The sequence below is a fragment of the Bison bison genome, unplaced genomic scaffold (genome assembly GCF_000754665.1).
Source record: "Bison bison bison isolate TAMUID 2011002044 unplaced genomic scaffold, Bison_UMD1.0 scf7180017864180, whole genome shotgun sequence".
NCBI classification, from domain to species: Eukaryota; Metazoa; Chordata; class Mammalia; order Artiodactyla; family Bovidae; genus Bison; species Bison bison.
Window position 1 is genome coordinate 3519392 of NW_011494752.1, and position 15694 is coordinate 3535085.

The window sequence follows — 15694 nt, forward strand, 5'->3', positions numbered from 1 at the left end:
GCATCATCCTCTGGCTCTAGTTTCTCAGCACTCTTTCTTTTTTTCCCCCTCCATTTCCTTTTCTAAGGTTTAGATTCCTGTGATTTATGTATTTACTTGGATTTTCAACAAAGAGAAAAAAAGATGGCAGGGAAACCTAAGGGTAGATAGTTCTTTCCTGTTGTTCCTGATGGAAGTTTAGCAGGATGAAAAAAATAATGAAAAAATATTTAGTTAAATGGGGTTTAAATTTTTTAATTTGTATAGCCTTTCATATCAAACTCTTGTGCTAGGAATCTTTTTTTTTTTTTTAAGACAGCAAATGGTGGTTGGATCACCATTTTTTACCTTTTATTTTTGCCCCATCCTTCATAACAGACTCATGTATAGCCAAATCACTGAAAGACAGGTTGCCAGCAAAGAGGTTATAAAAGACTGGATGAATCTTTGTGTTGGATTGTTCTGCTCAACAGACATTTATTGGAACATCTGCTCCACACCTGTTGTGGGAAAGGCCCTCTGCTTAATTTGGCCCTTACAACCAACCTTTAAAAATATCTGTGTTGGCCTTAATAGCATCGGAGTGCATAAAGGAGCAGCAGATTTAAGTTGAAGTTCCAGTTGACCTCAATTCCACCTCTCCCTTTAGACCTGGAGGACTGAGAATGTAGTTGCAGTGGGAAGGCCTTGCATCCATATCTCTTCTTTACCAAAAGAGGAAAGCCACAGGTCATCCAGAGCTGCTTCTGTGGCCTATGGTCCCTAGGTCTGCCTGGCTGGATTCCACCCCAGCCGGGGATTCCACCTCTGAATCCTCAAGAATCACTTAGCACTCTTCCAGTCTAGCTATCTGTGTGCATGTCTAGACTCCTAAGTTCCCTAAGAGCAGGATCTCTATCTTGACCATTGTCCCTTTACAGAACTAGCACAATGCCTTGAACATAGTAGGAGTTTAGAAACCATTTATGTAGTAAATGTTAGAAACATGTTAGTTAAAAGAGGATAATGGGTTTTTAAAGATATCAGAGGAAACATTGTCCATAATGGCTTGGAAAAAATTAATTTTTAAGTTTATATAATTTCTTCCAGCTATGGGAATCCAACCAGGAATCCCTTTGGGACAGGTTAAGAGATTAGCATGACCTTTGCCCCCAGTTTTATTATTATGGACGCAGCAGCCAAAGGTATGTGAACTAATATGGTCTTTTGGAATAATCTGGGATGGTATGAAGTAGAACCTAGGTCTCAACATGCTGTCCGTGCTCAGCCTCTGTTCTGCCTCCGTGTCCACTCAGTCCCTCTGGTTTTTCTGAAAAGCAACCTTGCTGTTTCTGTTGAAGGCCTCCCTCTTAGTAACGTTTCTGTCTTGTTTCAGACCCATTTACCCAATATTAAAGTCCACGCCTACTTCGCACCTGTCACTCCACCCCCATCAGTAGGGGGCAGCAGACAGCGCTTCTGCAGATGCTGCATCATCCTATGACAATGGAGGTGGTCAACCTTGGTGAACTGAGTATTTAATGACACTTCTAGAGTTACCGTGGATCTCCATTGGAAGCAACCCCAGTGTTCCGGGCAAAGGTTACAAAGTGAGGGCGGTGTCCAGATCCCCAGAGCCACACATAAATACGCATACCCACTCTCACCCTGACCCAGTCTGTCTCTGTGACCAGGGGACTGAGTTCGTGCTGGCTTTATCATGTGGATTGGTAAAACTTAACCATTCCTGTTGGATGTGCCCAGAAGAAAATCATAAGCAAGGTAGATGGAAGGGGGCATTCCAGCAAACCCAGTTTTACTGCTACTGTGGTTTCTTTATTTTGTTAAGGGGTTTCTTTGGCAATTTTGGAACAGCAACTGCAGTCCTCCAGGGTCAAGGAAAGCATAGAAAAACAATACATGTTGTATCAGGGACCAGAGGGAAAATTTCTTTGCATCCTATAAATGGTAGCCATCCATTGTGAGATGACTAAAGAGCTGCTGTGCTTCCTTGTTCCCATGCCAACATGCTGAGCATGCTCACAAAGAAGGCTTGTCCATTCCTCCTACTGTGTTTTAGTATTTGGCCCAGAGGTTTGCTAAATGGTTGCATTGAAATCACTGTGGTCCAGATGTGATGACTTATTCACTCAAATTGTCACTGTCTGTAGCACACTGTGTACCTGTCTTTCATTCTCTGTTGCTCCCTCCTGCACTCTTGCTCAATCTGTCATCTGTTCATAGTCTGCTTACTCACACTCAGTTGTTACTCCTTTGCTGTTGTTGTGTTTACAATTTGCATTTTGGATAATTAGTTGGGGTTACCAAACATTTTTAAAAGAGACATTATCAATAAATATTTTTTTAATTCTAAATTTTACCATTAGGGGACCCTGCCTGAATCTTTGCCAGTCAAGAAAAATTATGAGAAGAAATTGAGCTAAGACTATTTTGATGAAAACAAACTTTGCCTTTTGGTTTTTGTTGTATCTTGTGATAAATGATAATATGCATGATACACCCAGTATTCCCCTCTGCACATTTTTCCTTCCATCTAACTTAATGAGGAGAGAGAAATGCATTATTAGAAAAGAGTGGAATGGCAAATCCCAAAGCTGAAACTGAAAGCCACCGCCACCAAAGCTCAAATATTGTGTGTTGACCAAAATCTAGGTGTGATCAGTGGCATCTCTGATTTGTGCCTGTGAGATTTGTTCTACTTTAGCAGGAATGCTGCTCAAGGAGTTGTGCGATTGAGCTGGGCTGTTTCTCTTTTTTTCCTCCCATTTCAGCTTATCAGGGATGCGAGAATGACCCTATCACAGCTGGTCAACTGTACATCAGTGTTTGGTATCATATCTAATGTTGGAGCCTCAAAGGACTAGAACCTTTTCAGAACCCATCAGCCATCTCTCTCTTGAGCTCCAGACTTTCCATGAATGAAATATCAGAGAAGCCAGGTAAAGGCATTGGGGTGGCAGAAAGAGAACATTGAGAGGAAGTAGGGGGTTCAGTGTGTTGGGCAGCCTGGTCACCAGAACTTAGAGCAGAGTATTCAGTGTCCATGACTCAAAGTCAAAGAAGAAGTTCCCCCCCATCAAAAAAAAAAAAAAAAACCATAGAGGATGAGGGAAATAAAATAAGTTTCTGAAGTGTAAGAAGTAGATTTCTAAACATCAAGGTTAGAAACCTTGTGTGATTTTTTTAATAGGGTGATTTTTGGTTTTTTAGGACATTAATGTGCAACCCACCACAATCTTAGGTCATCTTCTACATGATCCAGGCTGTTAAAAGGCTTGTTTTAATGCTGCAGGTGTTAGTAATACTAGCATATGTAAGAATAAAATGTGATTTACTTTTCCATAAGCAATTAGTTGAAAAGGTCCTAGGAACCTACTATCCACCATTAGTTAGCATGTTAAATTTATTTTAAATCTAATTTTATTATTACACCCTTTTAAAAGCTCAAATTATATGTATTTTTCATTTCCTTTCCCTTATCCTCTTTTCAGGTTACCACATAAGGAATATATTTTTTAAAAGTGAGACCCACTCTCCTGGCTATATCCCACATATATACATATACACATTTGCACACACACTTCTAAATGTGGTTGAAAATATTCAGATCCCCAGGTAACTCACTCAAACAAAACTTATATATATATATGTATGTATATGTATTTAGGGGGCAACAGCTCTAACGTACAAAGTTTAAAAAAAAAAAAATAGTGCCTGAATAAAACCTTGATTTATTAGTGAGTGTGGATTTTAATTTCCCAACAGTTGAAGTTCTTGAGGTACTTCTTTATTTAAAAAAGGAACAAACCTATTCACTAGTATATGAATGTCTTGAAAATGCTGTTTCTCTTCTCAAAGAGTGCACCCCTGTGCAAGTCTCTGTGGGCTTGTGCAGGTGAGAACAGAGTCAGTGAGAGCATAAAGGCCCTGGAGTATGCAGCACTGGTGTGTATATGGTCAGGCAGGAGCCTTGTTCCTTTCTCAAGAAAACTTGAGGCCCATAAAGCTTGGAAGGACATGTATTTTTATGCCAATCTGAAACCTGTGTCGGTTAATGATACAGGACTTTGAGAACCCATGGTAAGTTTTGGTCAAGTGGAAAGGGTCCTGTCATTTGAACGTAATATTTCCTGACTCAACATTAGGAAAAACTTATTGGTCTCTTTGTCTGATTCTGGAGTGTGCCTTCAATTAAAAAAAAAACCAGAGTGAAAAGTGAGAAGAGATTTGGGCAAAGTAAGAAGGTATCCTCAAAGTTATTACACATCCAGATCATCTCTTTTCTAAGCATCCTTTTCCCCTTATGGTTTCCAGCATCATCAGTATCTTTTACATCTTCATTGACCCTACCTATGAAGGGAATGATTCCAGCTTTTTTTTTTTTTTTGCATAGACTTCTCCCATTTCCTTTATATACCCATCCTTGCCTTCTATTTAAAGCTTCACTCCCAGTGATACTGCTAGTTTATTTCCATGTCTTCAATCTGGCTTCCTCTCTGAATTCTTGTCCTGATCTGGGCAACCTTGAATTCAGTAACTGTAAGGCAGCTCAGGCCATTTTTCACTGAGTGATCTTTGGTGTGTGCTTACTGAATTTGAAATCAAACTGTCAGATATAAGGAATAAGGGAATCTGGCTTCTTCCCTTTTTTCCAATATTTGGAATATGAAAGCACATTGTGCTTTTATGTAAAAAATATTTCTCATCTTATTCTGTTCTTTAGTGGATGTAAAAGTATTTCTTAAGTGGTTTTTATAAATTTCCACATCCATTAAGTTGATGTAGTAGACTTGTAAGTCAGAAATTTTTCATATTCCTTATATCACCTTTTAGAGAGAAATCTGGTGAATATTTTTATGATGCTTTATTTCAGGCTTTCCAAACTGAATGGTTCAATATAGCTACAGTGCTGTAGCAGTCAAGTTCTTTTATTTCTTCTAATTGCCTTGTAAAATGCATTGTTACTGGTTTGATAACCCACAAATGCCATGGGAGGCTAAACAAAGTATAAGTTGGAACCTGTCTTAGTTTGAAGTTGTTAGGAAGTGTGAGAGTATCCCAGGAAAGAAGAGTTGGTTTCCTACCTGCCTATGGGCAGCGTATCCTTGGTGACTATGTTATTTAGAGCAAGGAGCACTTGGTCATGGTGGACCCTTGTCCATTTAATGTTTATTGGGCTGAAAGTCAGATTGCTCATGACAACTGCCACGAGAGAGGAAGGGTTTAAAGGAAATCGGTCTGTTCTGCTTTTTTACCCTCCCTGTGTGCATGATTTAAGGTTAATTTTCTATCCCTGTTGTGCATCCTGGCTGACACTCCTTCAGTGGTATGCTTTGAGCTTCCAGAACATTTTATTAAAAAATTGCCTTCTCTATCTGCCCACCAGTTCTAGGATCTTTAACCACCTCAAACCTAAGCCATGTGAATTAGTCAAGTCTTGTTTGAGAAGACAGATAGGATGTTTCATTGGAGGTCTTGAGGCAGAACCCTCCCCCTTACAATGATCTTGAACCAAAGAACCCTAAAGTGGTAGGAGGGTGAGGGGAGTCACAAAGTCTCAGCCTCTCACCTTTATTTCTATCATAAATGTTAATTAGAAGATTGGAACATACAGAAACCTGTATACAACCATTTCAGTAGGGTATAATTAATCCAGGTAATTTGCTGTGTCCAGATGTCCAAATGTAACATGTCGACATCTCCAGCAAGAGAGCATGCTGCTCTAACTTGCCCTCCCACTTGAAACAAACTTTCTACCATTTGAGGCAAGTGAGTTTTCTGCATGAAGGGCTTCTGCAGCCCACCCATCCCCCTTCCCCATACCCCAAGGCAAGTCTACCTGTTTTGCCCATTTTTATCCTTAAGAACATCAGTTCCACATCTCGGGAACCTTTGATCCTTAAGAAAGTCAGTAAGAACTTCTCAGCTGAGTCTGAGTGAATCTTTGGAGCCCAAGAGAGGTACATTTAATTTTCAGCAGGAAAAAAAAATTGTTGGACAGGTTTACATGGGTGTTAAGAAAAAATGCCGTAATGCAATTCTTTCATCTCTGCCTCCTGTTTTTGTTGAGTAAGCCCTTGGTAGAGGTTAGTTCCCAGGTGTCGGGACTCAGTGTTTCCTCAGGCAGGGTGGTTCACTGCCCTTTTAGGAAAAAGAACCATGAACAACCAAAACTATATCAGCTGACCCTTTTGGTTTTCTGTATTTTTCAGTGTCTTGTTTTGAAGAATCAGGGTGGGGAAATGGTAGTTGCAATTCAAAGTGAAGGAGAAAATTGGTTCTGGAACTGGGGTACTTTGCTTCAGGTACGAGCATCGGTCCTGAATATGTAGAAACAACTGCCTCGCCTGTAGGCAGATTTACTTTCCATCTAATGAACTCCATGCCCTTCTTCCTGGCAAGGAGGGCTTCTACTTTGCACACAGCAGACCAGTGTCACCCAGAAAGGGATCGGCACCTCTGAACACCACCAGTGCTTCTCAGCAACTTCTGGGTGTGGTTTCCACCAGAGCAAGAGCAGGTAGGAAGTAAATGAGAATCCCCATCTCAGGGAGAGATGAGGGAAGAGAGCTGTGCAGACACATGTATTCTCAACTGCCATACCCCCAAGAACCCAGGAAAACCTTTGAAGTAATTTCTTTTTTTTTTTTTTTTAATTAAAGTGAAGGAAGAAAGCTTTGCCCCACTAAGTTTTGGCTTGCAGCGTCTCTTATACTGCTTATTACTATTAACTCAGATCTGTCCCACACTGCTGCTCACATACATGTATGTGCTTGTTACCTTAGCCTAACCCTTCTCATCCCCTGATGTCATTATTCTTTGTTTTCTTTTTTTTATGGCACTAGTGAATGAGAACCTAAAGTCTTAGAAAATCCTAACTTGAAAAAGGAGTCTCTAACTGGCATGGTTTGATTAATTCCTTTACCTTTCCCTGCCTAAAGACTTGAATGATTTTCTTTCCTAGTGCTATATAATAGACCTATAATAAGTGAAACCTTTGCTGCTACTTTTCTGGGTTTACATCAGTTTTTTGTTTTTTTTCTCCTTCCCTTCTCTTAAGAATAATTTCTTATCTGTGCTTCTCTGATGACTGTTAATTTCTAATAAGTACAGGAAGAGGTGAGCCTGAGATTTCTTCTGTCACTTCCCTCCTTACCCTGCCCCTGAAAAATACACTAACCTCTAACATATACAAGATCTGTGAGATGGGGCTCATCATAAGATACTTGGGGATTTTTTTTTTTTCCCCTCACCATGCTGCAGCTCTCAGAGTTGGCCCCTGAGGATCTGTGACTACTCAGTCCGAAGAATTGCTCCAGGGAGAGAAAGGCCTTAATTTTGCCTTTCTCCCTTCCTGTTTTATGATCACCCTTCAGATGCCTCCCATTCTGGCTGCCTCTTTTTTCCTCCTCCCAGGAATTGTTTTCCAAGTAACCTGCCTTGGTCGTTTCCCAACTCCTCTCCTCACCTTTGCCCACCTTCCAGTGACCCTGAGAGCGCAGACCTGAGAAACAGGCTGTGCAGAGCTCAGAGAACTGTGAGGACTCCCCCTGCCTGCCAGACTCTGCTTGGGGACAGAGATGGATGGGTAAATGGTGCTGTGGGAGAAATTTTATCTTCAAATCAGGCTGTTTGACCCTTTCATGGCCCCGCCTCCACCCCCACTCCCTGAGGAAGGGGTAAAATGCAGAGAACAGTTGACTGGCAGGGTCTGATCCCCAACATCGCTGTCTGGCCTAAGCCTTGTCCAGCCATTCGGCCTGCCCTGGAGTGAGAGCTTCGGTGTGTGGGAGCCGCTGCTTGCTTGTTTCTCCACCAGGCCTGCCCCAACACTTAGCCAGTCCCTGGGGCCAACACAGTTCCTCCGTGGTGACTTAACAGCAGCTTCCATTAGCTGTCCAAGCAACTGTGTTTCCACCCAGTACTTTTGGCGCTTGAGATTGGGGGGTGGGGGGAGGGAGGGTTATTTAAAATAAATAAAATCCAAGGTGGCAGTAGAGGATTCCTTTTGCTTTAAAAATCTTTGGACTAAAAAAAAAAAAAAAATGTTTTTTATATATAAATATATAAAGTAAATTGTTATGTAACTATTATTGTTTCCTGTATGTTCTAATTTTTGTTTTATGATGTAATTAAAGGAAATAAGCTGTGAAGACTTTTCATTTTGCTGCGGAAATAGCCTGACTTGTAGCTAAGATTCTTAATGTCCTTGAACCCCTGGTGTGTAAAGGCCCCTGAGGCTCAATCTTTTTGGCATCTTTATTTTTTTACTATCCTTTAATTAGTACTCTTCATTAATTTTTTTAAGTATTTAGTATCTTTTCAATAGCCTTTTCAACAGCCTTAATACCCTGCACTCCACTTGTCTCTAAGAAAAATGGAAGACATAAATCAGAGTTTCTAAAAAACCTTTGTCTTAATTAATATGATAGTAACAGTTCAATCTGAGTTCCTTATCTGTGCAGAGAATTGCCCTTAGACTAAAAAGGAGTGAGGGAGTAGTGTAATGGTTAATCAAATAAACTCCATGTTAGCCCCTCTATCTCAGTTCTTTGCTGGTAAAGTGGGGACAGCAGTACCTGTTTTAGAGTTGTGGAGATTAAAAGCAGTAACAGTGGCATACAGTAAGCACGTTACCTGCTTTTACTCGCTTCATTTCAGTGTCTAGTCTGCTGGAGGCTCCTAGCTTGAAAGATAAACAAAGGCTAAATGCAGTGGTGCCCCTTATCCTTCAGTGGAGATAGGGACGAGAAGTGGAGCCGGATCAGCAACCTCAATTTAGATCTCAGGGTATCTTCCCTGCCCTGAAAGACCCCTGGGGAGCCCTGTGGAATCATGAGCCTCACTTGAAATCCACTCATGCTGCATGAGGTAAAGGCCTAGTCTGGATTGGTCATCTGGGGCTGACGGGGTCCCACGCTCCCTTCCAGGGGTACAAGCAGATGCCTGCCTGCTTCCTTGTCCTTATTGAGGCAGCCTTGGTCTTTGAGGGAGGCAAGTTCTAGGTCTTTGAACTTCAATATGCAGATTCTCCCTTCCTGTCCTTTAATCCTGTTAATCCAGTGTTTAAAGTCTTCCTTCTGCCTACCCTCCCTAGCCAGAGGTCAGCAGGTTTAGGACTCACCAGAGATGATCAGTAAATGACAAATGGGGCAAATGATTAATAAAGGCATTTGGGTCTGTCTTCCACACCATGCACACATGGGTTTTTCTTTTCAGTATGTTTAAAATTTTCCATCAGAAAGTTTTAAGGGAAGGAGATTGGGAGGAAAAAAAAGGAATGAAATAAAACATGGTCTAATATCACTTACTTAAAAAGTACATATAAAGTTGGTTTTCTACATGGAAAAAAAATACACAGAAAATTAAGTTTCAGGTAGATTATAAACCTAAAAATGAAACAAAATTAAGATTTTAATTCAACTACATTTAAAAAAATAAAGCCGTATAACCTCATTGTTCAAGAATAGCCGTAGTTGAGCAGCTTAGGGCAAGAGTTGCTTATCCATATTGCCAGGGTGTTTGCCTCACAGGCTTGGCCAGCTCAGCTCAGCTTGTCTCAGGGGTTCCAGCGACTTGCTGCTGAGCAGAAAGAAACATGAGCCTGGGGCCTGCTATTAGGACCCATGATGGTTTGGCTCTTCACCTGAACCCTGGTGAAGCATCTGAGGATTTTAAAAAGGCTTCTGGTGAACACAGGACCCCAAAGAACCAGGCTGGCACCAGTCTCCTCCTCTTGAGCAGGGTACCTCTGGGCCTAGGTCAGAACCAGGTAGTAGCTATCTAGATTCTGCACTGAAAGCAGTTTAAAAAAGAAGGGGCTCTAGTGGGTTGAGACAGACCCCCAACCTACTGTGCTGTTCCCAAACATCAAAGCAGCCTGTGGTACATCTGCCACATCAAATGTTCTTCCAGGGCCCGAGTCCAGCTCTTTAGGACCTCCCTGGGTACAGGAGCAGAGAGGAGGGAGAGAGGACAGACAGTGAATAACTAGGACCACCAGCCTGCTGATCAGAAGTGCTGTGCTCCAGGTGATGTCCAGCAAGCACCTGCCATTGTGACCTGTATGACTGTTGGGTTGCGGCAGTGTGGTGGGGAGAGCAAGGGCTTTCCCTCTCCTAATAACTGCCTCAAACCAGGGCATTTTTCCCTCATGAGAATATTGTTACTTTTTACTGAGCAATGAGTAGCTGTTCTTAGCTATATGACTGTTGTTTTGACGCAAAGCTAGCATGGAGCAGATGTTCACCAGTTGGTTGGGGCACAGTACCCACAACACACCTTCAAGGAAACTTTCAGTCTCATTTAAGAGATGGTATAAGACAATCTTAACCTTTCTAGGGCCTGCCAGGCACACAACCTCTCCCTCTAAAATCCCTACCTTTCTTCACCACAGCCACAAAGTACGATTCATCCTTAAGATTCTGAGCCACCTGCAAGGGAGAAGGGGTCACTAAGACAATTCTGTTCTTAGAACCAAACAGAACAAGCTAGGGCAGAGACAGCGAGACTGGGCCTGAGGTTGGAAGAGTATTCAAGCCGCCTTCCAACCTCATGGGACCGTGCAGGGAACCACTGCCTACTTTACCTGGTCACTGAGGAGAATGAGGATGCCCCCGGGGCCCTGATGGAAAAGACGGTGGACCTGATTGGCTGGGAGGGCCAGGAGTTCAGCCAGTTTCCCCAGGAGCTCTACAGCACTGAGTTCATCCAGGGAGATCTCTTGATAAAAGCCTGGGGGTGTGGGCAGCACAGGGGCAGGAGTCAGTGGGGGGTGCCACTGCCCAGAGGGCAAAGTAACAGCTCATTGGGAGGTGCCCAGATGGGGAGAAGGAGTAAAGGAAAAAAGTTTATAAATTCACTTCCATTTTCACCTCCCATTCCTTACCTCTGGCAAGGCCTCAAATTGAGAGGAACCTCCAGTTTAAAGAAGCGATGGGACGCTGTATGAATGACTGAAGCCCAAATGCAGTAACAAGATTATAGTGTTCTAATCCCTTGTACTAACAGAATGACAAATTGGATGGAATTTGTGGAATCAGAGTGTAGAGCATGGAGGAATAAACCCAGGGAAACATACTGGAAGGAGAAGACTAGTCAAATTACAGAAGATGAGAATGCCAAGGGCATGCTGGGTCCCAGACCAGAAGAGGTTTCATGCAGCTACGCCTGGCTTTCTTCTTTTGTTTTCTCAAGACCCCAGAACCTCACCTGAGTCAGGGTTCTTAGGAACCTCATCGTCTTGCCTACAGGTCTCCTGAGCAACATATAAGGTCAGCCGGTGTCGGATCGGCCTGGGCCAAGAGAAAAGTCTACATTCAAACCTGAACTAACAGGTCCCGGTTTTAGCCCCTTTGGGAGAACCCCACCTCCTCCCAGGTGTCTAGGGAGAGGGGTCACCAAGATTTAGTGAATGCTGGACCCTGTGGGGAGAGGAGAGGAGAAAAATCCACCTGTACCCCCAGAAACAGGATGTACACCGGATGGGCACAGAAAGAAGTCACAGCAGCCTGACTTAAGCCCAACTCTGCTAGCCTTGCTCTGGCCTCAGGCAGCAGGTTGCTGTCCTCAGGTCTCTTACTGTCCTCCTGAGTTTCTTACTTTGTAAAAAGACATAGGGTTGAGTAGTTTTTCAGGTGCCTTCCACTTAAACATTCTATGAAACAGGACTGCAGCTGAGTTGGTAAGTGCCACTACACTGGCAGGGCTTCCCAGGTGGCACTAGTGGTACAGAACCTGCCTGCCAGTGCAGGAGACAGACAAATTCGATCCCTGGGTTGGGGAAGATCCCCTGGAGAAGGGCGTGGCAACCAACTCCAATATTTTTTTTTTTTCAACTCCAGTATTCTTGCCTGGAGAATCCCATGGACAGAGGAGCCTGGCAGGCTACAGTTCATAGGGTTGCAAAGCGTCAGAGGTGACTGAAGTGACTTAGCACGCACACACTACAGTGAAAAGGGAACCCTGGTTGGCAATGCCCAGCACCTGGCTCTGAGAGTATTGAAAAGGCGGATCCCGTCAGCAGCTCCACAGATCTGAATGAGGTCCTGGGGAGTAAGCTTCAGCAGATCAGTGCCTGAGAAATCAGACAGGGCTAGATTAGGGGAAGAGAGGCCAGAGACCAAGGGTGGCAAGGGATACGATCCACTATTAGTCTACAAATAGCCCTAGTATATCCAGACGTGGGAGTCAGACTTGGATTCAAATTCCACCTCTGCCACTGGCTAGATATGTGCCCTTGGGCAAGTTATTTAGCCTCTCTGAGCCCTGTCCTCAGGGGTAATGTATAAATTGTATGAGATAATCCACAAGAAGAGAGCCTAGCAAGCATTATGCTGTGTCAACAATTAGTTCTAAATAAAAGTTAGTTTAAGGACACAGAGCAAGCCAGGACAGACAGGCTTCCTGCTTGAGTGCCCTCAGTCCCCTCCAGGTCTGGTCCCTACCTGTGGACCAGATCCCAGCCTCACCAGTGAAACTGGCCAGCAACCGCCAGTAGCTGGAGAACCAGTGCCGATGAGCAACCACTGCTGTGTCTCTAGGATGGAGGCTCCGGGGTTCAGACCCTGAGGCATAAAGAGTGGTCCAAGTGACACCATGGTCCCATGGACTGAGAACAAGGTGGAGGGGAAACATCCCTGCCCTTGGGGGTCCCAAGTCTGAGAAGGGAGGCTCATCCTGCCCAAGGGACGTGCCCAATGCCATCAGGCAACCATTTTGCGATCTGTGGCCATACCACATCTGTCCACCAGGGGGCAGGGCCACCCTATTATGGAGAAAGAGGGAACTGCTGAGAAGGCTTTGGAAGAGTTGGGGGTAGGGGGAAGACTCACAAGAGCTAGGCTGCCCCCCAAGGTGTCCAAGGCGAATGATGGTGAGGAGCAGAGCCTATGGGGGAGCAGGGAGTCTGGCTCAGAGGAGCAGGGTGGCCAGTCTCCTACCCCCACTTCCCTAGGCCTGTCCTGGTGTCACCCAATTGTTCCCCAGAAGCTCCCTCAGTGGCACCCCTGGGCCTGCCCCTCGCTGGCCTCCTGAGTTGAGGGCTTCTCTCTTCACTCTCACCCCAGGGGCTGATAGGAGGTGTTTATCCTGCCTCACCTCTCCAGGGACAGGAGCTTGCAGGAGTGGGGAGAGGTCAGAGCAAAAGGGCTCAGAGGCAGGTGGGCCCCTGAAACGGGCTCTGGCCACGGTGAACACTGTGGGGCAAACAAACAGCAAGGTTAGCCTGGACATTCAGGAGTGCAGTGGTGACTGTTGGCAGGCCTTGGGCCAAACTTGGTCCCTGCCCCAGGAGCCCCTCACAGGTAGATCAGATTTCCACACAATGAAGAGAGTTAAACTAGCCTCAGGTCTGGCTGGGGAGTTGGGGAACTTCTGGAGGAGCTACAGCAGCAAGGGAGATGCACCAGGAAGAGGGAGCAGAAGTCGGGTAGTCGCAGCAGCAGGGCACAGGAGAGGCAGGCTGTGAGCGTCTGCTCCTGGGAACCGTCAACTATAGGCACTGCAGTTTGTCCTCGCAGGAAACGGGGACTCACTGGTGTGTATGTGGGGGTGCTGATGATCATGCAGAGAGCCGCAACACCTGAGGCCTCAGTTTCCCCACGTGTACAATGAGGATGTTTTCTCCCCCCCGGCCCCCACTGCCCAGCACACATACCTCCATGAAGATGGTGCTCTCACAGGCTGTCTGATAGTTGTTTCTCTCATGCACGGGCTGTTTCTCAATCTTCTCCCGGTCAGTTTTCAGTTTCCGGTCAGCTCCTTTGGGCTGCAGGAGGATGACAAGGAAATGTCAGCATTCCCCTCCTTACCTGCCCACTTCTCATGACAGGAAGGGCTCTGAGAAAGAGACCAAGCCCCATCCGTCTGTGTACAGAGAAGGAAACAGTCCCAGGTCCAGGGTCTGCAGGCTGAGTGAGGGTCTACCCCAATGCCAAGTCAGATCCACACAGCCAGCAAGGCAGGGTGACAGCCCTGAGAGGGAGGGAGGGAAGGAGGGGAAAGGGCCCCATGCTGCCCGCACCTTAAACACCTTGAGGAGGCAGCCAGCTGAATGCAGGTGCTCCAGCGGAAGCTCCTTGTCACTGGGCTTGAAAGTGTCGATCTGGAGGCAGAAGGGGACGCTTTTCTCCCCAACTTTTTTCCGAGTGAACTTGGTGCTGATGCAGTGAACCTGAGGTGGAAAAGAAGGGTGACTATCTAGGTCCTGCCCATATTCAAGGGATCTCACCTGAAACCTGCTACCTGTCTGCCACCTGTCAGCCACAGCAACTTTCCATCCCCAACCAGTGTCTATTCTTAAGGTATACCTTATTAGGTTCTTTCCCTGGTTCAAAATCCCTCAGTGTCTCCTTAAGACTATGAGACGAGAAGCAAAGTCCCTGACCGCGGCATTCAAGCACCTTAAAGAGACAAGTCAAGCCTTTCTGCCTGGCTGCTCTTCCTCCCATCAATGAGCCCACTGACCCACTCATCTAGCCTGCTTATCACCCCAATACACCTGCATAGCTGTCCCTAGAGTCCTCTACTGGGAAAGCTCTCTCTGCTCACACTTGAGCCCATACATTCCATTCCAGGGTAAAGTTACCAGTTCAAAAGTTATCTAAATTGAGTGTCCTGTATTTGATTTGCTAAACCTAGCAGTCTACTCTAGGAAGCCTTCCTGATCTGCACAACCACTACAGTGGTTGTGATTGCCTTCCTGCAATCTTGTGAAGAACAGTTAAAGAATCCAACTTTACAGGTAGGGAAGCTGAGGCTCGTAGAGATTACATTACCCAGGCAAGGTCCATGCCAAGAAGTAGTGGAACTGAAATTGTGCCATATCCACCTGGCTCCTCGTCCAGGTGCTTAGAGTACTGAGGACATTCAAAAAAGGGACTTATATGTGAATTTTGACAATACTTTTTATTATAAAAGGAAATCTATTCAACATAGAAGATGCAAGGGGGCTTCCCTGGCAGCTCAGCTGGTAAAGAATCCGCCTGCAATGCAGGAGACCCCAGTTCAATCCCTGAGTCGGGAAGATCCCCTGTAGAAGGGATAGGCTACCCACACCTGTATTCTCGGGCTTCCCTGGTGGCTCAGATGGTAAAGAATCTGCCTGCAATGTGGAAGACCTGGGTTCATATCCCTGGGTTGGGAAGATTCCCTGGAGGAGGACATGGCAACCCACTCCAGTATTCTTGCCTGGCAGGCTACACAGTGCATCAGGTCGCAGAGTCAGGACTGAGCAACTAAGTACAGTACAGCACTGAAAAAGTACAAAGGATACGGGCATCTCCATCACCCCACCACTCACAGAGAGTACTGTTAACATTCAAGTATTGTTTCTTTCTATCTTTTCTCTGCGCGAGAAAAAAACACAACTTTTATATACACACACTTTTATTTTTGCAAAATAGAAATCAAACATTAAACACAAGTCTACATTCTGCCTTTACGTATGGGAAAGCAGTTTCTCTTGTCATGAAATATTTCCAAGACATCATTTTTTTTTCCAAGACATCATTATAATGGCTACACAATTTCCATTATAAACTACTAAACACCTATTTCAAAGTCCACCCTTATCTGATGGACATTTTGATTAATATCTTTTAATATAAAAAATGGCAGGGGCATGAATAGCTGCTAAAGGTATGTTTGTGTAAGAGTCTTTGCCAGTTTGCATGTGTGTGTGTGTGTGTGTGTGTGTGTGTGTAGTTGTTTAATC

General features: G+C 44.7%; 2 protein-coding genes across 4 annotated transcripts in view; one reads left to right on the top strand and one right to left on the bottom strand.

Annotated features, from left to right (window-relative positions):
- The window catches only part of FBXL20 (F-box and leucine-rich repeat protein 20), a 106056-nt gene extending 97924 nt beyond the window's left edge, over nt 1–8132 (top strand). For all 3 annotated transcript variants that reach the window (XM_010842672.1, XM_010842673.1, XM_010842674.1), the window contains exon 15: nt 1355–8132. In XM_010842672.1, the coding sequence (XP_010840974.1) occupies nt 1355–1462 (108 nt within the window). In that variant the 3' untranslated portion in view covers nt 1463–8132. The remainder of the gene's footprint in view (nt 1–1354) is intronic.
- Nucleotides 8133–11908: 3776 nt separating this feature from the next.
- The window catches only part of LOC104990816 (transcription factor CP2-like protein 1), an 8305-nt gene continuing 4519 nt past the window's right edge, over nt 11909–15694 (bottom strand). The window contains exons 4-8 of the mRNA XM_010843131.1: nt 14003–14152; nt 13637–13747; nt 13078–13175; nt 12813–12867; nt 11909–12545 (exon numbers count right to left, since the gene is read on the bottom strand). Of these exons, the coding sequence (XP_010841433.1) occupies nt 12399–12545; nt 12813–12867; nt 13078–13175; nt 13637–13747; nt 14003–14152 (561 nt within the window). The 3' untranslated portion in view covers nt 11909–12398. The remainder of the gene's footprint in view (nt 12546–12812; nt 12868–13077; nt 13176–13636; nt 13748–14002; nt 14153–15694) is intronic.